At 45.8% G+C, this 22,794-nt stretch overlaps 1 protein-coding gene across 1 annotated transcript in view; it reads left to right on the top strand.

The window, feature by feature from the left end:
* The window catches only part of LOC119970924 (leucine-rich repeat extensin-like protein 2), a 206,988-nt gene that overhangs the window by 164,761 nt on the left and 19,433 nt on the right, over positions 1 to 22,794 (top strand). Inside the window, exons 30-37 of the mRNA XM_038806034.1 lie at positions 3,377 to 3,403; positions 5,268 to 5,294; positions 6,783 to 6,809; positions 9,262 to 9,288; positions 10,499 to 10,525; positions 12,542 to 12,568; positions 21,541 to 21,567; positions 21,829 to 21,855. Of these exons, the coding sequence (XP_038661962.1) occupies positions 3,377 to 3,403; positions 5,268 to 5,294; positions 6,783 to 6,809; positions 9,262 to 9,288; positions 10,499 to 10,525; positions 12,542 to 12,568; positions 21,541 to 21,567; positions 21,829 to 21,855 (216 nt within the window). The remainder of the gene's footprint in view (positions 1 to 3,376; positions 3,404 to 5,267; positions 5,295 to 6,782; positions 6,810 to 9,261; positions 9,289 to 10,498; positions 10,526 to 12,541; positions 12,569 to 21,540; positions 21,568 to 21,828; positions 21,856 to 22,794) is intronic.

Here is a 22,794-nt window from a genome sequence, read left to right as displayed (position 1 = left end):
ATAGGCCCTGGAGAGCTCAGGCGGTGGTCGTCAGGACTGGGTAAATGAATCAGGTGGTTGTAGACTACAGCCAAACCATAAGCCGGTACACGCATGCTTACCCCCTCCCCCGGATAGCCGACATGGTTAATCAGATCGCACACTACCGAGTGTTTCTCCACGGTGGATCTGAAGTCCGCATACCACCAGCTCCCAATCCGCCCGGAGGACCGCCACTACACGGCCTTTGAGGCAGACGGCCGCCTCTTCCACTTCCTCCAGGTCCTCTTCGGCGTCACCAATGGGGTCTCGGTCTTCCAAAGAACGATGGACCGAATGGTGGACCAGTACGGGCTGCGGGCCACATTTCCGTACTTGGACAACGTCACCATCTGCGGCCACGACCAGCAGGACCACGACGCCAACTTCCAGGAGTTTCTCCAAACTGCCCAAGCCCTCAACCTCATCTATAACAAGGAGAAATGCGTTTTCCACACAACCGGACAAGCCATCCTCGGCTATGTCATGGAAAACGGAGTTTTAGGGCCCGACCCCGACCATATGCGCCCCCTCCTGCAACTCCCCCTTCCCCAAGGCCCTGAATAGGTTCCTCGGGTACTTTTACTATTACGCCCAGTGGGTCCCCAACTATGCAGACAAAGTACACCCACTGATTAAAGTTACCATCTTCCCACTGGCGGCTGAGGCCCACCGGGCCTTCAGCCTTATCAAGGCAGATATTTCCAAGGCCGTGAGGCACGCGGTGGACAGGTCCATCCCCTTCCAGGTGGAGAGCGACACGTCAGATGTCGCCCACGCCGCCACCCTCAATCAGGCAGGCAGGCCAGTAGCATTTTTCTCCCGCAGCCTCAAGGCTTCCAAAATTCAACACCCTCAGTTGAAAAAGAAACCCGAGCCATCGTGGAAGCTGTATGGCACAGGAGGTACTACCTCGCTGGTAGGAGGTTTACCCTCGTCACCGACCAATGGTCGGTAGCCTTCATGTTCAACAATAAACAGCGGGGCAAGATCAAGAATGATAAGATCTTGAGGTAGAGGATCGAATTCTCCACCTATAATTATGATATAGTGTATCATCCTGGGAAGCTCAACGAGCCCCCAGATACCCTGTCCTGCGGCACATGCGCCAGCGCTGCAAGATGACCGACTCCGGGCCATCCACAATAACCTCTGCCACCCCGGGGTCACCCGGCTTCTCCACTACATCAAGGCCCGCAACCTGCCCTACTCCACTGAAGAGGTCACGGCCATGGCCAGGAACTGGCAAATCTGCGCAGAGTGTAAGCCGCACTTCTATCGGCCAGATAAAGCCCACCTGGTGAAGGCATCCCAGCCCTTTGCGCGCCTCAGTATCAACTTCAAAGGGCCCCTCCCCTCTACCAACCGCAACACGTATTTCTTCAACGTCATTGACGAGTTCTCCCGCTTCCCCTTTGCAATCCCTTGCCCCGACATGACCGCGGCCACCGTCATTAAGGCCGTACATAGTATCTTTACCTTGTTCGGCTTCCCCACTTACATCCGCAGTGACCGGGGATCCTCGTTTATGAGCGGCAAACTGAATCAGTACCTGTTCGGTAAGGGCATTGCCTCAAGCAGGACTACCAGTTACAACCCCCGGGGAAACGGACAGGTGGAGAGGGAGAACGCAATGGTATGGAAGGCCGTCCTCCTGGCCTTATGGTCCAGGAATCTCCCAGTTTCCCACTGGCATGAGATCCTCCCCGATGCGCTCCACTCCATTAGGTCACTGAATTGCACAGCCCCGAATGAGACCCCTCATGACCGCCTGTTTGTTTCCCCTCAGAAATCCACCTCTGGGGCCTCACTTCCGCCCTGGCTGAAGACACCGTGGCCCGTCCTACTCTGCAAACACATAAGGAGCAATAAGTCTGACCCCCTGGTAGAGAGGGTCCAGCTCCTTCACACCAACCCCCAGTACGCATACGTAGAGCACCCCGACGGCCGACAGGATACAGTCTCCCTCTGGGACTTGGCACCTGCAGGATCCCCTACCATCACCCCAACCTACCCCCCAACCTACATTGAACAACAATGCCCCTGCCCCTACATGGCCTCCATACCCCCTCCTATACTCCCTCCCCCTTTCACCGACCTACAGGAATGAAGCTCCTGAAGACATGTTCCCGGAGTCCACACCTGTGCCCGCACTGACGAATTCGACACCTGTGCCCGCTGCAAAACCAGAGCTCCAGCGATCGCAGCGCACAATCAGAGCGCCAGACAGACTGAACCTGTGAGCGCTTCACCCCCGCCGAACTTCAATTTTTTAACAGGGGGTGAATGTGATGAACGTATTATGGTAACCATTCACCACTGTACTATATTGTACCATGCTGTTGCCCATGTGGGCTCCACCTATGGACCATTGTACTGTACTACACTGACACTGATTGTATCATGTTGGTGCCCTTGTGGGCTTCGCACCTGGCTCCACCCCCTTGAGGGGAGGTATAAAGAGCAGCTGCCCTGTAGGCGGCTCTCATTGCAGAGCAGTCGCAGGCAGGCACTGTTCTAGTTGATTAAAGCCACTGATCATTTCAACTCTCTGTCTCGTGTGAATTGATGGTCGTATCAGAGACCTTCTTCTCAAGTCACAGTATATTCTAAGCACATGGCGAGCTGTTGTATCCTTGGTAATCAGAGGATCACTATACTTCCTATACCTGGTCCCGTGTGCATTGTGTTACCACAATGTCATCCACACCAATTATTGAAATAAGCTGCCATACTGTCAGCACACAAATGTGTAAATGGAGACATTTTCTACCTGAGATCGTGAGTTATACTGACACTGGATAACCTGCTGTCTGCTGTCCTTGACAGGAAATCAATTAGACTATTTGTAATATTTGTTCCATGATTTAGAGTGTGTTACATTGTACACATGAGTGAGGACCGAGTTACAGTTGATGTCTTCTCTGGGAGCTTTGCCACTTTCCTGGAAATTCATGTCACAGGATTAGTAGACACACAGTGAAAATACACGGACTAAATAATAGACCAATGCCTGAGAATCAAAACAGTGAGAAGTTCCAATAAATGTGTTACTTGATGTTTTTAGATTTGTTTCTCGAATTTGATCACAATCAATTTCACATCAGGCTGGCAGCCATTTGGTATCAATATAGCAGCTAGTGAGCTTCACAATGTACATGAATAGCGCATTCAGTCAGTTGAACCTGTTCCACAACCTGCAGATTCTGTCTCTCAAATGTTAGACCATTCTAAAAAGCAGGTGAGATTTGTGGCAAAGATTATTTTGGGTTGTTTCTTTCAGTTGTTTAAACACGGGAATATGGTACAATTTCCATCCTGGTTTTTTTAAATTAAAGTTTTAAATCTTCTTCTCCAGGAAAACTGACTGACTACTATCCACCAGGTAACGATCATCACTGTAACTTTGGTCTTCGGTGGACTTGACTCAGGCCCCAGTTTCCATTATGCCCAAATTTTAATGTGTCAGCTAGGGCATCATTCACAGATATTGCACCACTGAGTTAAAGTAAGTTCAAATCTTACTCCAGGACAGACAAGGCAAATAAGTGAAAAGAAATGGACAAATCATCCGCCATTCGTTCCAGCAATGAACACAAGACAGCCACAGCCAGACCATTCAACGATACAGAGTTTGTCTCATTCCCATCTGGGAATTGTGCCAAAATTGGGTGAGTTGTCCCAAAGACATGTTAACCAAAAAGGCTGACAAAGACACACTCACAGAATCAATATCTTTCACCCAGCATCGTAGGTCCCTCCAGCCCCATTCCCCAGTATGTTTTGTCCTACTGGCACGATGTTCCATCAGAAATGGCAGCACAGTGGTCTATCAGCCTGTAAACATTTTCTAGCAGCTACCATTCTCCTTCAGTTGAGGCAGCATTGGTCCTCCGCATTGAACAACACTTCGAAGAAGCACTGAATGTAGATAGGATGAGGGAATTTCACAATCCATGATCAAGAATGGCTTGGTTGCCAAAGGGCTGGTTTAGCACACTGCTAAATTGCTGGCTTTGAAAGCAGACCAAGGCAAGCCAGCTGCACAGTTCAATTCCTATACCAGTCTTCTGTAATGTGGTGACCAGGGGCTTTTCACAGTAACTTCATTTGAAGCCTACCTGTGACAATAAGCAAGAATGGCTTGGTTGCCAGACTACGTTTGCAGCTCTCTCTGAAAGACCTCCTGGTATTTGTACATACGTTCCTGGAATCTTCGCGTATGATGGTGAATTTAGCTTTGTTTTCTTCAGCCAATCTGGCCCTATGAGTTTAGTCTGTGTCCTTTCACTACATCTATGAGCAACTGGGCAGACAGGTGCTGATATGACACTGGATTTGACGTCATACCTGTCATCCTCATGGCTTCAGAGATTGTTAAAGTGACCATTGTCCGCCTGAGCATGATGGGTTGCAGCCCTCCCTGTAGATACTTAAATGTCTGTTCTTCTACCAGTGCATTATAATGGAGGGCCGAGGATTATTGTGGTCTTTCACTTGTTGCACCAGTTGGTCAAAGGATTTATTACCCAGAGGCTCGAGAGATGTTAGGTTTCTTACAAGGTTAAAAGATTGTGGGCCACAAACTGTGAATAATGTAACTTTTTGTAAATCTTCTGCCCTGCTTTCATAGGCATCAAAAAAATATCGAAGCCTTTTGATGTATTGACCCAATTTACAACCCCCGGATAAAATGGATCGAAATTCCCAAATTATGGCACAGCTATTCGACTCTGGTTGATTCTTTACCGTGTTTCAGGCCTCCAAGAGGCCACTTTCCCTTTCTCCAAAAGTCAAAAACTTTTTCCTTTTGTAACTGATCTGGTTTATTCTCATAACCAATGTTGTAGTGTGAGGAAATACGAATTGAATCACAATTGTGATTTATTAACAACTGGTGAACTATATTTACACAGATCAATACAACACTGACACAGGTCTAGTCCCACCACCTCTGGGCTTAGTCTGATCATTCTCCCCTACCCGGGTCCACGCTCTGGCACCCGATAGGCCACGGTTCACACGACCCATCCCCATAGGTTCCAGGAGGCTCACCTGTTCCATGAAGGATTGCCTCTGAAAGGAGTCACGCGATCACAAGTATTGAAGACTGTGTTTAAACTTTCTCCACTCTTTAGGTTTTGTGCAAGAAATTATTTACTCTGTCCCCGCTGTTCTTTAAACAAGTTTGTGTGCAACAATCTCCATCCCCTGTCATATTTGATCATACTTGTTTTGTTCTTTTTCAGATAAACCTACTCAGCACATTCCAGCAGGTAAATGAAATCAAGCTATTTAGAGTTTAAATATGTTTCACCTCCGAACCTTTCTCCCCTTGCCCCAATTTCCAATATGTCCAAATTTTCCAGTTTCAGCTGTGACTCAGTTGGAAAAAATCTTTCTGAGGCAAAGTTGATGAGCTCAATTCCCACTCCAGGACTTGAGCGCAGCCATCAAGACTGACATTCCAGAGCAGTACTGAGACAGCGCAGCACTGTCAGAGGTGATGTGCTTTGCATGTGATGTTAAAGGTACACCCGTCTGGTCCGCTGTGTCAAGGTGAATGGCCAAGCAGCATTATGTCACAAAAGCACTGGGGTATTATTTAGTAAATGTTTGGTTAATATTTATCACGCAATGTACGTCAGAAAAACAGATCATCATCACATGGCAATTGGTGAGGTTCCCACGCACAAATTGTCTGCTGTTTTTCCGAAAAAAGTAAAGACGTCTCCACTTCAAATGCATTTGATTGGCTTTAAAGTGTTGTGGAACAGTGAATAGTCATGAAAGGCGCCAAATAAATGTAAGACCTTCTTCTCAAGTCACAGTATATTCTGAGCACATGGAAAGCTGTTGTATCCTTGGACATCAGAAGATCATTACACTTCCTATACCTGGTCCCGTGTGCATTGTGTGACCACAATGTCATCCACACCAATTATTGAAATAAGCTGCCATACCGTCAGCACACAAATGTGTAAATGGAAAAATTTTCTACCTGAGATCGAGAGTTTTACTGACACTGGATAATCTGCTGTCTGCTGTCCTTGACAGGAAACTAATTAGATTATTTGTAATATTTTTTCCATAATTTACAGTGAATTACATTGTACACTTGACTGAGGATTGAGTTACAGTTGATGTCTTCTCTGGGAGCTTTGTCGTTTTCTGGAAATTCATGGCACAGGATTAATAGACACACAGTGAAAATACATGGACTAAATATAGACCAATGCCTGGGAATCAACACAGTGAGAGGTTCTAACAAATGTGTTATGTGATGTTTTCAGATTTGATTCTCTAATTTGATCAGAATCGAATTCACGTCAGGCTGGCAGCCATTTGGTATCATTATAGCAGCTAGTGAGCTTCACAAATGTACATGAAATGAAATTAAAATCGCTTATTGTCACGAGTAGGCTTCAATTAAGTTACTGTGAAAAGCCCCTAGTCGCCACATTCCGGCGCCTGTCCGGGGATGCTGGTACAGGAATCGAACCGTGCTGCTGATCTGCTTGGTCTGCTTTAAAAGCCAACGATTTAGCCCAGTGAGCTACACCCGCCCCAGTTGTGCATTCAGTCAGTCGAACCTGTTCCATAACCTGCAAATTCTGTCCCTCAAATGTTCGACCATTCAAAAAGCAGATGAGATTTGTGGCAAAGATTATTTTGGGCTTTATTTCCAGTGGTTTAAAAACGGGATTGTTATAAAATATCCATCTTGTTTGTTATTGATTAAAGTTTTAAATTTTCTTCTGCAGGAACACTGACTGACTACTATCCACCAGGTAACAAAAGTACACGGTCATCACTGTATCTTTGGTCTTCTGTGGTCTTGACTCAGGCCCCAGTTTCCACTAGGCCCAAATTTTAATTTGTCAGTTGGAGCACAGTTCACTGATATTGTCCCACTGAGATAAAGTAAGTTCAAATCCTACTCCAGGACAGACAAGCCAAATAAGTGAAAAGAAACGAAAAAAATCATCCAGCATTCACTTCAGCAATGAACACAATACAGCGACACCCAGACCATTCATCGATGCAAATTCTGTCTCATTCCCATCTTGGAATTGTGCCAAAATTGAGAGAACTGTCCAAAGACATGTTAAACCACAGGCTGACATAGACACACTCACAGAATCAATATCTTTCACCCAACATCGTACGTCCCTCCAGCCCCATTCCCCAGTATGTCTTGTCCCACTGGCACTATGACCCAACAGAAACGGCAGCACAGTGGTGTAATGGCACATAAACATTTCCCAGCAGCTACCGCCCTCTTCAGCTGAGACAGCATTGATCCTCCTCATTGAACACCACTTGGAAGAAGCATTGAATACAGACAGGATGAGGGAACTTCACAATCCATTACCAAGAATGGCATGGTAGCAGCGCTCCCAGATTAAACCAGAACGACATGTCTGCCAGAATGTGTTTGCAGCAGGTGGTGAGAGAACATGCACGGGTGAAAAACCAGCTTGATCCCATTCCCACTGTTCTCCCTCTTAGGGTCAATGTAAATATTGACCTTCACCCCTTTAAAGCAGCCCAACTCTCTCTGAAAGACATCCTGGGACCTGGACACCTGTGATGGTGAATTTATCTTGATTTTCATCAGCTAATCTGACTTCATAAGGCTGAGTCTGTGTCCTTTTACTACAACTAAGGGCAACTATGCAGACAGGTGCTGATATGACGCTGGATTTGATGTCATACCTGTCATCCTCATGGCTTCAGAGCTTGCCAAAGTGGCCATTGTCCGACTGAGCCTGATGGGTTGCATCCCTCCCTGTAGTTACTTAAATATCTGTTCTCCTACCTCGGTGACATTAGCACATGTATCAACCTCCAGATTCAATCATTGGCCATTAAATCAAATAACAATTTCAGTCTGGGGGGTGGGGGGTTGGGGGTGGAGAGTCTGGTTGGGGTGGGCCTCGTTTAACTCCATGGTGTTGAACTTATAAACTTCAGACTTTTCCTGCAGGCTGAATAATCACTGGCACCACCGATGATTTTTTGAGAGCTCGGTACAGTCTGTCTGTCCCCTTGAGGATGGCCTCCCCCACACAGGGCTCTAGACTCTGTGACTGACGGTCACTCTTCCTTTTCTCAGGCTCTGCGATAGCCTCACTGCGGGTACTTCGAGTAGCAGCCATTTCCCACCTTATCTGATTTACTTGCTTTGTCATTTTGCTTGTCTTGCAATATAAAAGTACTTTGTTCAGCTCTTTCAGTTGCTTGAGCCAATTCATCTGCTTTTCTCGGGATATTCTGCTCTGACAGCAACTCCGAAATATTCAAATTATTGATACCACAAACCAAACAGTCAAGTACCAGATCACTCAGAGAGGGACCGAAATGCAGTTTACAGCCATCTGGTGAAGCCTAGTTACAAAAGTGGATACTGTTTCTCTCGGGTGCCTAATGGCTGAATGTGATTTATAGCGCTGCATTAGAATGGAGGGCTTGGGATTATCGTGGTCTTTCACTTGTTGCACCAGTTAGTCACAGGTTTTATTATCCAGAATCTTGAGATATGATAGGTTTCTCACAAGGTTAAAAGTTTGAGGGCCACAAACTGTGAGTCATGTAACTTTTTGTGAATCTTCTGCCATACATTCGTTGGCAGCAAAGAAGTATCGAAGCCTTTTGATGTATTGACCCAATTTACAACCCCTGGATAAAATGGATCAAATTTCCTGAATCGTGGCACAGCTATTCGACTCTGATTGATTCATTACCGTGTTGCAGGCCTTCAAGTTCCTCCAAAAGTTGAAAACTGTTTCCTTTTGTAACAGATCTGATTGATTCTCATAACCCATGTTGTAGTGTGAGGAAATACAGTGAGGTAGAGTTGAATCACAATGGTGATTTATTAACAACTGGTGAATTATATTTATACAGATCAGCACAACACTGACACAGGTCTAGTCCCACCACCTCTGGGCTTAGTCTGATGATTCTCCCCTACCCGGGTCCGCGCTCTGGCACCCGATAGGCCTCGGTTCACACCCTCCGTCCCCATAGGTTCCATGCGGCTCACCTGGTCCATGAAGGATCACCTCTGAAAGGAGTCATGCTGTCACAAGTATTGAAGACTGAGTTTTAACTGATTCCATTCTGTAGCTTTTGTGTAAGAAATTATTTATTCTGTTCCTACTGTTCTTTAAACAGGTTTGTGTACAACCATCTCCATCCCCTTTCATATTGGATCACATTTGTATTCTTCTTTTTCAGTTAAACCTACTCAGCACATTCCACCAGGTAAACAAAATCAAGCTATTTAGAGTTTAAATGTGTCTCACCTCCTAACCTTTATCCCCTTGCCCCGATTTCCAATATGTCCGAATTTTGCAGTTTCAGCTGTGATTCAGTTGGAATAAATCTTGTTTCTGAGGCAAAGTTGATGAGCTCAATTCCCACTCCAGGACTTGATCACAGCCATCAACACTGACATTCCAGAGCAGTACTGAGACAGCGCAGCACTGTCAGAGGTGATGTGTGTCATATTATTTTGTGTAACACATATATTACTCTTTTGAAGCAGCCGAGTTTTTGAAATGAACAGTAGTCTTCTTGTAAAGATAAACTAATTTATTGAGTAATATAAATAAATATTATGAGCTCTTTTTACTTCATACCAGTAAAACAAAGAAACAATTGTAGAGATAACTAATTAAATCATACAATACAATACTTTGAAAACTACTGACTTCTGCTCTCTCTGGCTTTCCAATGGCAGTTCTCTCTGCATTCCTGATACACACTCCTTCAGAAAGAGCGAGAAAGTTATTTAGATCGGTCCTGATAGTGAGACATCTCGTGTACTAGCATTACATATATTGAGCATGTATATTGATATACCATCAGCGCACAAATATGTAAATGGAGACATTTTCTACCTGAGATTGTGAGTTATACTGACACTGGATAATGTGCTGTCTGCTGTCCTTCACAGGAAACTAATTAGATAATTTGTAATATTTTTGCCAAAATTTACAGTGGATTACATTTTACACATGAGTGAGGACCGAGTTACAGTTGATGTCTTCTCTGGGAGCTTTGTCACTTTCCGGAAATTCATGGCAAAGGATTAGTAGACACACAGTTAAAATACACGGACTAAATAATTGACCAATGACTGAAAATCTAAACAGTGAGAGGTTCTAATAAATGTTTTGCGTGATGTTTTTAGATTTGGTTCTCTAATTTGATCAGAATCAATTTCCCGTCAGGCTGGCAGCCATTTGGTATCATTATAGCAGCTAGTGAGCTTCACAAATGTACATGAATACTGTATTCAGTCAGTTGAACCTGTTCCACAACCTGCAGATTCTGTCTCTCAAATGTTAGACCATTCAAAAAGCAGATGAGATTTGTGGCAAAGATTATTTTGTATTGTTCCTTTCAGTTGTTTAAACGCGGGAATGACAAAAATCAAAAATTGATTATTGTTTTGAAACTTCTTCTCCAGGAGAACTGACTGACTACTATCCACCAGGTAAAAAAAACACTCACGGTCATCACTGTCTCTTTGGTCTTCGTGGTCTTGACTCAGGCCCAATCTGCCCAAATTGTAATTTCTCAGCTAGGGCACAGTTCACAGAAATTGTTTCAGAGAGAGTTCAAATGCTACTTATAAGATATAGGAGCAGAATTAGGCCATTTGGCCCCTCGAGTCTGCTCCTCCATTCTATCATGGCTGATAAGTTCCTCATCTGCTACCGTCAATGCTACAGACCAAGAGTTGGATTACAAAATCAGCCAGAGCATCTCCTCCCTACAGCACATGACCTAGGAGCGGGAATAGGCAACTTAGCCTCCCGAGCCTAACACCTTCAATGTGATCATGGCTGATCCCATACTGGCCTCAACTCCACCGTTCTGTCCATTCTCCATAACACTTCAACCCATTACCAATTAAAAATCTGTCTGATTCCTCCTTAAATTTACTCACTTTCCCTGCATCCACCGCACTCTGGGGTAGTGAATTCCACAGATTCACAACCCTTTGGGCAAAGTAGTTTTTCCTCACATCTGTTTTTAATTTGCTACCTCTTATTCTATGATTATGGTCTCTCATTCTAGAATGCCCCATAAGAGAAAGCATCAGCTCCACGTCTACTTTATCCATACCTTTTAGCATCTTGTACACCTCAATTAGATCTCCCCTCATTCTTCTATACTCTAGAGAATATAGGCCTGAACTGTTAAATCTTTCCTCCTGCAACAAACCCCCCCATCTCTGCAATTAATCCAGAAGACCTCCCCTGAACTGCCTTCAATGCCACTACATCTATCATCAAATAACTAGGCCAAAACAGCGCACAATAGTCCAGGTGCAGTCTTACCAATGCCGTCTATAGTTGCAATAACACTTCCTTACATTTATACTCAATTCCTTTTGCTATAAATGCCAACGTTCCATTTGCTTTCCTTATTATCTGCTGCACCTGCATGCTCGTTTTCTGTGACTCATGCATGAGGACCCCTAGATCCCTCTGCATTGGAGTCCCCTGAAGTCTCTCCCCATTCAGATAATAAGTTGCCTTTCCATTTTTTCGACCAAAATGCATGGTCCACCTTTCCACGTTAAACTCCATCTGCCACATTTTGGCCCACTCTCCTAACCTGTCTACATCCATTTGTAAGGCTCTTATTTACTTACGCATATTACTGTTTCACCTATTTTTGTGTCATCTGCGAATTTGGCTACCGATCCTTCTATCACTGTATCCAAGTCGTTAATATAGATTGTAATAAGTTGGGACCCAAGTTCCGAACCCTCTGCCACCCCACTAGTTACATCTTGCCATCCATAAAATTACCCATTTATCCCAACTTTCTGTCTCCTGTCTGTCAGCCTGTTTTCTATCCAAGTTTACGCTTGGATTACCCATAATCCCAGGTGATCTCTAGGAAAGACAAGCCAAATACGTGAAAAAAAATGGACAGGTCATCCGGCATTAACTTCAGCAATGAACACAAGACAACCACACCCAGACCATTCATTGATGTAGAGTTTGTCTCAGTCCCATCTGGGAATTGTGCCAAAATTCAGAGTATAAGCTACAGTTGATGTCTTCTCTGGGAGTTTTGCCACTTTGCGTAAATTCACAGTCAAGGATTAGTAGACACACGGAAGGAATGCACGGACCATATCATTGACCATTGTCCCAGAATGAAAACAGTGAGAGGTTCTAATAAATGTGTTGTGTGATTTTATTAGATTTGGTTCTCTAATTTGATCAGAATCAATTTCACAGCAGGCTGGCAGCCATTTGGTATCATTATAGCAGCTAGTGAGCTTCACAAATGTACATGAATAGCGAATTCAGTCAGTCGAACCTGTTCCACAACCTGCAGTTTCTGTCTCTCAAATGTTAGACCATTCTAAAAAGATGACAATCATTAACCAAATTTGTGGCAAGGATTTTTTTGTGCTGTGCCTTTCGGTTGTTTCAACTGGAGAAAGTCAAACATTTTATTGATTAAAGTTTTCAAACTTCTTCTCCAGGAAACCTGACTGACTACTATCCACCAGGTAAAAAAATACACAGTCATCACTGTATCTTTGATCTTCTGTATGTTTGACTCAGGCCCGAGTTTCCAATAGGCCCAAATTTTAATTTCTCCCTTTGCAGAAATTGTCCCACTGAGGTAAAGTAAGTTCAAATCCTACTCCAGGACAGACAAGCCAAAAGAGTGAAAAATAATGGACAAATGATCGGCATTCACTTCAGCAATAAACACAAGACAGCCACACCCAGATCATATATTAGTGCAGAGTTTGTCTCATTCCCATCTTCTGCTCGGGGGTGTTGGCTCTTGGGCGACATGGGTTATCCATTGTGGTCGAGGCTGATGACACCTTTCCGAAATCCACCGATCGATGTGGAAACCCACTACAATATTCCCTATGCAATGACCAGGGGTGTGATCGAGCGGTATTTCGGCATCCTGAAGATGCAGTTCAGGTGCATGGACCGCTCAGGAGGGCCCCCCCCACTATTGCGCTGGGAGGGTCACCCTCATCATCGCAGCCTGCTGCGTCCTCTGCAACATTGTGCAGCAGAGGGGCGATGTGCTTGACGAGCAAGGTGAATGGCTTCATCCGATGAGGAGGATATGGGGAAGGGTGAGAATGGGCAGGATATGGGACCCAAGCAGGCACAGGAGGCCGCACAACTTGTGTGCCAGGGCCAACGTGCACGGGACGCTCTGATGTCCTCCAGGTTCACTGACGGGGAGGGGGGGTGGATTGGAAAGAGGCATGGACACCGCACCCTGTGGTGATATGCATCACTGTAAATACACAAGGAGTTAATGTAGATACACTACATTGTATCTATAATGTAGATACACTAGAACACTGTAAATACACAATTTACACACCTAGATAGACACTAGAGGGAGCACCAGAGACATGACACACAGACATTCAACCAATAGGCCAGTAAGATAGGACACGACCAATGGGCATTCAAGACACACACAGAGGTGACACTACCACAGGAGGGCATTACACCAACCCATATAAAAGGACACAGCACACATGCTCAGTCTCTTTCCAGTGGAGACACTTAGTGAGTACAGATAGTGTTGATTGAAACACATCACACCCACCACGTGGATTGTAGCAGACTGGTTAGTTAGTCTGAGTAGCTATAGCACGATTAACAGGAGAGTCGAATCCAAGTAGGAGAATTGTGAACAGTTTAATAAATGTGTTAAAGCTATCTCCAAGTCTGAACCTTCCTTTGTCGGAGTGCACATCAAGGAAGCAGCTTATGCTACGTCAAGAGCATAACAAAACACACCCCACCCCCACACATCCCCACCCCCACTCCCGGCCACCCACCACCTGCAACCTGCACCTGCATACATACCTGTCGTACCACAGGGGTGTGGGCCCTAGGTTGGCAATAACAGTGGGTCTGGTCCATGGCTTGGAGGATGATGACAACCCACTCTGCAATGTGCTCCACATTCATCATCAACGTCTAACACCTGTCCATGGTAGCACCTCACTGTCAGCCTGGGTGGTCCTTGCATGCGAGTGGACATCGGGTCCCTGGGATGGTGCAGGAGGGGACAGTGGGGATGGGAGGGCACGAGGGGGTGATCCCAGCTCACCCACAACATCCACCTATTCCCGCCCTCCCCAGCTGTCCAGCCCAGACCAGACCACTTTCACACCCTTCTAATTGAGCACTGGGGAAGGTTGTAACAGTGTGAACAGCTGTTTAATGTGTACAAATATACTCAGATTCGTGTTCGAGCTGCTATCACTGCACTATGTCCTGCAGCCGTGCCAACTTAACAGGTGGCTAACCATCCGGAATTCCGCGCCTTAACGTTACGTCTAGCTGGGTCCCCAGGTGGAACATCAGGAGTGGAGTACCACCCTGCGACTTGGGTCCCCGATGGCGGCTGTCTTCAGGGATCGATACTGGGTGAGATTTTTTTCGAGGGGAACTGCAGGAGGGATTCTGGGAGGGGGTTCAATGCTAATAATGGAAAGGGATGCGTTAGGCTCATGGGGCATAGCCCAGTGGTATGATGCTGGTGGATAAGGAGGGGTTTGGTATGGGACCCCTAGTTAGGATAGTCATGTGGAATGTGAGGGGGTTGGAAAGCCCAGTCAAGAAGTCAAGGGTGCTTGCGCATCTTAAAAGTTTGAAGGCCGATGTACCAATGCTGCAGGAGACTCACCTGAGGGCGGAGGATTAAGTGAGACTTACAAAGGGCTGGGTTAGTCAGGTGTTTCACTCTAGATTTGATGGAAGGGCTCGAGGGGTAGCGGTAATGGTCAGCAAAAGGGTACGCTTCCAGATGGAGATGGTGGTTGCAGATCAGGGGGTGTGATTGTGACAGGGGCGCTGGATGGGAGGCTAGTGGTGCTAGTAAGTGTATATGGTTCCAATTGGGATGATGTGGGATTAGCGAAGAAGGTGTGTGGGGCCATCCCCGACTTGGACACCCATAAACTGATAGTTGGGGGGGGCGGACTGGAACTTTGTTCAGGATCCAAGATTGGACAGGTTACGGCCACGCTCGCTGGTCATGGGGGGGAGCGAAGGCGCTGACTGGGCTAATGGTGGAAATGGGAGGCTTGGACCCTTGGAGTTTTCTGCACCCGAGGGAGTGGGAGTACTCATCTTTCTCAGCGGTCCATGAGGTGTACTCGCGGATCGACTTTTTCGTGGTGGTGTAGGTGCTGCTGGCTGGGGTTAAAGGATCGGAGTACTTGACAATTGCAATTTCAGATCATGCTCCGCATTGGGTGGATATGGTACTGGAGAAGGAGTGGTACTGGGACCAGGGTGGAAGTTAGATGTGGGACTGTTGGGGGACCGAGGATTTTGTGATAAAATTGAAACTGTAATTGAGGAATATGTAGGTTTTAACTGCACGGGTGCGGTGTCGAATGCGGTTGTCTGGGAGGCCTTAAAGGCGGTGGTGAGGGGTGAGGTGATCTTGTTTAAGGGTAGGCGAGACAAAGAGGAGAGGTTGGAGCATCTGAAGGTAATGGATGAGATGCTGGAGGTAGACAGGAGGTATACAGGAGATAGGGACTCAGCGAAGTTGGAAAAGAGGAAGGAACTCCAGGCGAGCTTTGACCGACTATCTACCAGGAAGGCGGAACGCCAATTGAGGCGAGCAAGGGGGGCAGTTTACGAGCATGGAGATAAGGTGGGTATGTTGGCGGGTGATCTCCAGAGGGAGGCTGCGGCAAGGGAAATTGTCCAGGTGCAGGACTGGGCAGGGAAGTTGGTTGTACCTCTAGATCAGATTAACAAGGTCTTTAATGAATTCTATAAGAGGTTGTACAGGTCAGAGACATATGGGGCAGGCCAGGAGATGCAGCAATTTCTAGATGGGCTGGAGTACCCATGGTTAGGGGAGGAGTACAGGAGTACATTAGAAGGGGTGATCGTGGAGCAGGAGATAAAAGATGCGATTGGGAGGATGCAGTCAGGGAAGGTGGCAGGGCCGGATGGATTTCTAGTGGAATATTATAAAAATTCAAAGATAAACTGGCACCCCTGATGGTGGGGATGTTTAAGGAGGCGATAGGGAACGGGGTGTTACCACAAACTTTGGCAGGCATCAATTTCCCTGTTTCTTAAGAAAGATAAGAATCCGAGGAGTGTGGGTCATATAGGCCCATATCACTTTTAAACGTGAACGCAGAGATATTGGCGAAGGTACCGGCAGGTAGGCTGGAGTACTGTAGTGCCCTCCCAAAGGTGATAGGTGAAGATCAGACAGGGTTCGTGAGAGGGAGGCAGCTCTTTTCAAACATTAGAAGGGCATTGAACATGGTTATGGCACCGGCGGATGGGAAGGAAACAGAGGTAGTTGTAGCATTGGACGCCGAGAAAGCATTTGACCGGGTAGAATGGGGGTACTTGTTGGCAGTTCTGGGGCAGTATGGGGCTGGACCCAGATTTGTGGACTGGGTAAAGCCATTATAGGTGACAGAACCGAGTATGTCAATAGGGGAATAGAGCTGCTTCAGGTGTTTGGGTCTTTCTCAGGGTACAAATTAAATCTAGACGAGAGTGGATATTTTGTAGTGTCTCGGCCAGGAGTGGGGAAGGGGTGGGGGGGGGGGGGGGGGAGGGGGCTGCCATTCGTAGGGCAGGGACTCACTTTAGATACCTGGGGGTGCAGGTTGCTCAGGATGGGGGGGCTCCATAGGTACATTTCTAGTTTGGTGGGGAGGGTGAAAGCTGATCTGGCAAGGTGGGATGGTCTCCCTCTGTCACTGGCGGGTCGGTTACAGGGGTTTAAAATGGAAGTGTTGCTGCGATTTTCCTGTTTATTTTCCAATGCCTCACGATTTTACTGCCAAAGGAATTTTTAGAGAGATTGAAGGGATGATTATCTTGTTCATATGGGGAGGGAAGGTGGCCAGAATTAGAACGGTGCGTCTACAGAGAGGAAGGCAGGCAGGGGTTTTGGGCCTTCCGAATCTGATGTATTATTACTGGGTGGCAAATGCGAAGAAGGTACGGAGCTGGGTCACAGGGGTTGACTCCCAATGGGTCAGAATAGAGGAGAGTTTGGGTAGGGGGTCGGGATTGAAGGCGCTAGCAGCTACGCCATTTCCGATGGCCCCGGGGAAATACTCAGGGACTCTGGTAGTAATAGCTTCGTTGAGAATCTGGAGGCAGTTTTGCCAGCACTTCGGGTTGGGGGCAGGGTCAAGGGAAATGCAGATTCGGGGGAACCATAGTTTTGAGTCAGGGAGGTAGGATGGAAATTTTCGGAGATGAGAGGAGAACGGAATTAGGACACTAAAAGATTTGTTTCTTGGGGGTCGGTTTACAGGATTGAAGGAGCTGGGAGCCAAGCCTGGGCTGGAGCAGGGGGAAATATTCAGAGACTTCACCAGAAAGGAGATACAGAACTTCCCAGCAGAGCAGGCTTCCACTTTTCTGGAGGAGGTGCTGACGACAGGGGGACTGGAGAAGGGGGTAGTATCGGTGTTTTACAGGGCTATTTTGGAAGAGAAGGCCCTGCTGGAAGGGATCAAGGCAAAGTGGGAGGATGAGTTGGGAGAGGGTATGGAGAAGGGGTTCTGGTGTGAGGTGCTCCGGAGGGTGAACGCCTCCACCTCATGTGCAATGTTCGGGCTGAAGGTGGTGTATAGAGCGCATCTTACAAGGGCGAGGATGAGCTGGTTCTTTGAGGGGGTAGAAGATGTGTGTGAACTTTGCAGGGGGGGCCCGCAAACCATGTTCATATGTTTTGGTCCTGTCCAAAGCTGGAGGATTACTGGAAGGAGGTTTTCAGGGTAATCTCTCAAGTGGTGCACGTGAAACTGGACCCGGGCCCCCGGGAGGCCATATTTGGGGTGTTGGACCAGCCAGGGCTGGAAACGGGTGCGGAGACAGATATTGTAGCCTTCGCCTCGTTGATCACCTGAAGGTGGATCCTTAGGGTGGCGATCAACCACTCCACCCTGTGCCTTGGCGTGGCAGTGGTGGGGGGGGGGGGGGGGGGGGGGGGGGACCAGCTGGAATTCTTTACGCTTGAGAAGGTCAAATTTGAACCGAGGGGAAGGATGGAGGGGTTCTACAATTCATGGGCGTTATTCATTATGCAGTTTCGAGAATTGGATTACATCGAACATTAGTGGGGGAGCCTGGGAGGGTTGGGGGGACTGTATGTGTTAATGGCAACTATGGGTAATTCCTGATTCCTTTTTGTCATTTGTTTATGCTAACATGCGGGCTAATGTTTGTGGGTTTGGTGGGAGGATGGGATTGTTGTTATTGATATGGGGATTGACATTGCATTTGTTACTGATTATTGTTTATTGTTGGGTGTAAATTTGGGAGAAAATGTGAAAAAGGAGGAGAATAAGAACATTTTAAAAAAAAAGGTCTACACCGGCCCCTGAAAGAGCACCCTACATAAGCCCACACCTTCACCCTATCCCTGCAACCCAGCAACCCCAACGAACATTTGGACCATGACGGGGCAATTTAGCCTGACCAATCCACCTAACTCGCACATTTTGAACAGAAACCGGTGCACCCAGAGGAAACCCACGCAAACATGAGGAGAACATGCAGACTACGCACAGACAGTGACACAAGGCAGGACGTGAATCCCAAAGCTTTGACAAAGAGTCTTCGGACTCGAAACGTTAGCTCTTTTCTCTCCCTGCAGATGATGCCAGACCTGCTGAGATTTTCCAGCATTTTCTCTTTCATTTCAGATTCCAGCATCCGCAGTAATTTGCTTTTATAATTGAATCCGTGTCCCTGGCACTGTGAAGCAACAGTGCTAACCACTGTGCTACCGGCCACCCCACTGCTCAGCATACGGGGTGGTTCCTGCTGTGGTAGTGTCTGTGGCTGGGGGCGGGGGGGAACCAGATGGACCAACCCATTCACTAGCAGCTCCTGCAAGACATAAGACAAGACACAGGATTAGATTAGCGGGTGGGGGTGGGTGTGGGTGGTGGGGATGAGGGTGGTGTGGAGGTGAAGCTGGTGTGAGGGTGAGGCTGGTGTTGGGGGGGGGGGGTTGACACACGTGGAACGTGTCATGTTCTGTAGACTGGCCGAAGTGAATGATGAACCACAGATCATTTCGTTTAAATTTTTTTTCCAATCTTTCACAAGTTCAGTCTTTCTTGTTCTTGTTCTTGTCGACCTTCTCAATGTCTGCTGAACTGGCAAAGGTTCTTCATGTACTTTTGTGTTTGTTGCTTGAGTTTGATGTATCATCCTCTTGTTGTGTTCCGTATGTTCTTCAGATGTTTTAGGACTGTTGCATGCTTCTTCTGGTGATTGCATTACAAACGGTTGTCATACTTTGAGCATACGTGTGCTCTTCTATTCCTTCTCAAGACCGCACCTTCATCTGTAATAATGAGATATGAGTTTGGACCTGCTTGTCGCAGTATATTTGCCTGTTTAGATCATCTATTACCTTTTGATTCTTCTACTCTCACTGTATCCACTGGCTGCTGAAGTTGAAGTCTTTTGATAGACCTATCATAGAATTCTCTCTGCCTCCTTTTCTGAGAGGTCAATTGTCTCATTAATGAGTGGTTCCCGGACTCATGAGGAAAATTAGGTAGAGTCGTTCTTGTTGCCTGTTCATCAACATTTGAGTCGGCGAGAGGTCATTGACTAATGGTGCCGAACGATTGCTGAGGAGCGCAAGATATGTATCATTGTGACTGTCGAGTGGTTTCTTTCGGAGCTGTTTGACGATATGCACTCCCTTTGCAGCCTTGCCATTCATCTGAGGGTAATGCGGGCTGGAACTAACATGTTGGAAATCATACTGCCATGCAATTTCTGTCCACTCATAGCTGTCAGAACAAGGACCATTATCACTCATGACCACATTCGGAATGCCGTGTCATGCAAAACTTTCTTTGACATTCTTAATAACACATCGTGGCGTAGAATTCCACAACTGCGCTATCTCCGCGTAGTTAGAGACAAACTGTAGCTCCTCATTCGCCTTAACTCTAATTAAAGATTCACGGTCCACCACCACCACAGAAAATGTCAACTTATAAATTTTGTTTTTGACATCAAATTCCCATGCGCCTAATGATGAGACTTCATTACCATTATAACCTCTTAATAATATTGTTCTAGTAACTATTTTTTGTTACCAGAACAATACTATTATTAGCTTTTTTACATCAGACAAGTTCATCAGGTTGGCCCTCGCACCAGTGTCGAGCTTGACTGTTATAACTGTGCCATTTATCTTTGACAGCAATGTCCATTTATCTTTATGATTATCTGCCTTCAATTCATTATTGTTGCAGATTGATGCAAATACATTGTTATTTGGTATGACATGAGTCTCCTTGTCTTTGCAGGAGATCATGTCCACTGTCATGGAGTTTAAGAAATAGGTGTTTATCAAATAGCTGCAGTGATGCCATTGTGTGGGTGGAGCCGGGTTGTGTCTCTGGCTTTTACTTTCGTTTTGAGCTGGAAGCTGTTGTGGCTTTGTGTTTTGCTTTTGTTTTAGGCAGTTGAAAGCTGAATTCAGAGAAGGAAGATTCACTTTGTCTCTCTCTCTATATGTTAAACGTTGTCCAGGTCACTTGATAATTTAAAAGTGATAACTGTCTTGTGTAAATAATTTATACCTCTTGCTTTGTTAAAAGGGGTGTTTGTCTTATGGATGTTGTTCGGAAAATTATTAAGGGTTACATATAGACTACTATATCTGTAGGGGGTAGTTGTGTTGGTAGTTGATAAAATGTTCACTGTGTGTTTATAAAATGTTAACTGAATTCATAGAATGAACAATGTTTTGTTTAAAAATACTTAAGGGCTCTGTTACATAACACCTGGAAAGTAGGCCCTGTGTCCCTCATAACCAAAATCTATTAAAAGCTGTAGTTCAGGTAAACTCCATGATACACTTTGGAGTTTTCTAAACCCTGGCCCATAACACCACAAAGAATGTGTCCTCTCGGCACAGCTCATCAATAGTGCTGATACTCTTTGTTTGTTCAGGCCTTTTCCTTGTATAACATTGGGTTTCAAAATGATTCCTGCCATTACAGATGGCACATGTTTTTTCATAAGCAGGGAATTGCCCTGGAAATTGCTGTTTGCCGCATTGCAATGTCATTACACGAACATACACGGACTAAATAATAGACCAATGCCTGAGAATCAAAACAGTGAGATGTTCTAATAAATGTGTTACTTGATGTTTTTAGATTTGTTTCTCTAATTTGTTCAGAATCAATTTCAAGTCAGGCTGGCAGCCATTTGGTATCATTATAGCAACTAGTGACCTTCACAATGTACATGAATAGTGCATTCAGTCAGTTGAACCTGTTCCACAACCTGCAGATTCTGTCTCTCAAATGTTAGACCATTCAAAAAGCAGGTGAGATTTGTGGCAAAGATTATTTTGGGTTGTTTCTTTCAGATTTTTAAACACGGGAATATGGTACAATTTCCATCCTGGTTTTTTTTTATTAAAGTTTTAAATCTTCTTCTCCAGGAAAACTGACTGACTACTATCCACCAGGTAAGGATCATCACTGTAACTTTGGTCTTCGGTGGACTTGACTCAGGCCCCAGTTTCCATTATGCCCAAATTTTAGTCAGTTGAACAACCTGCAGATTCCGTCTCTAATTTTAGACCATTCAAAAAGACTTTGATTTCTGTTGTTAACAAGATTTGTGCCAAAGATTGTTTTGTGTGGTGCCCTTCAGTTGTTTCAACAGCAGAAAATAAATATACCCATCCTGTTTATTATTGATTAAAGTTTTCAAACTTCTTCTCCAGGAAAACTGACTGACTACTATCCACCAGGTAACAAGTAAATACATGGTAATTGTGATGATAAGTAGATTTTCATCTGCATTATCATCTGTATGTAAATAATAAATGTACAACTATTGTAGTTCCAGCATCCGACCACCACGTGGTGTGCGTATGCAGACACGTGACACGGACACACCATGTGTTCCAGGAGAGGATGTTAGTTAGAGAGGATGTTTGTAGCAGTCGCATATTAGATTAGCTCTGCAGTATCTCAGTGTAAGTTAGTGTTAGATCATTATTTCAAACTGTATTAATCTTAGAAAATTTTGTAATTCGTTAGTGTAGTGCTCGTAATAATTAACTTTGTTTATGAAACAAAGTCTAATGTTCTTTGTTCACACCACAATATCAAGATTCAACATCAGCCCAATCAAAGAACTTTACACGGTACCTAGGAGTGGATGTCGAAAACGAACAGTTAGGGAAAGTTAGGTACATCAAGAAGGCACAAAGGAATACTCGGAGACTCTGAGAAAATCGGCTCTAAAACTAAATACTACCAGGACCGTCGAAGCGAGATGGAAGCATTGAAGACTCCCAGCCAACTACTCACTACTCACGACTGGTAATGTGGATGTGAACTGGTGTGCTTTCAAGCAACAGTTCACTTTTTACGTGCAGGCTCTTGGTCTCCAAGAAGCTTGAGACAAGTGAAAAATAGTGGGCGAAATTCTCCGCCCCCCACGACGGGTGGGAGAATAGCGGGAGGGCCTTCCCGACATTTTTGCCGCCCTACCGCTATTCTCCCCCCCCCCCGCCGAAGTCCCGAACCGAATCGCTGCCGCCGTTTTTTTACGGCCGGCAGCGATTCTCAGCTGTTAGATGGGCCGAAGTCCCAGCCCTTTCCGCCGTTTTTACGAACGGCAAACACACCTGGTCTTGCCGTTCGCAAAAACGGCGTCACAAACTCGCTATTAATAACCATGG

This window comes from Scyliorhinus canicula, chromosome 9 (genome assembly GCF_902713615.1).
Source record: "Scyliorhinus canicula chromosome 9, sScyCan1.1, whole genome shotgun sequence".
NCBI classification, from domain to species: Eukaryota; Metazoa; Chordata; class Chondrichthyes; order Carcharhiniformes; family Scyliorhinidae; genus Scyliorhinus; species Scyliorhinus canicula.
The sequence above is the reverse complement of the archived record's forward strand: the minus strand, read 5'-3'. Positions and strand labels throughout refer to the sequence as shown.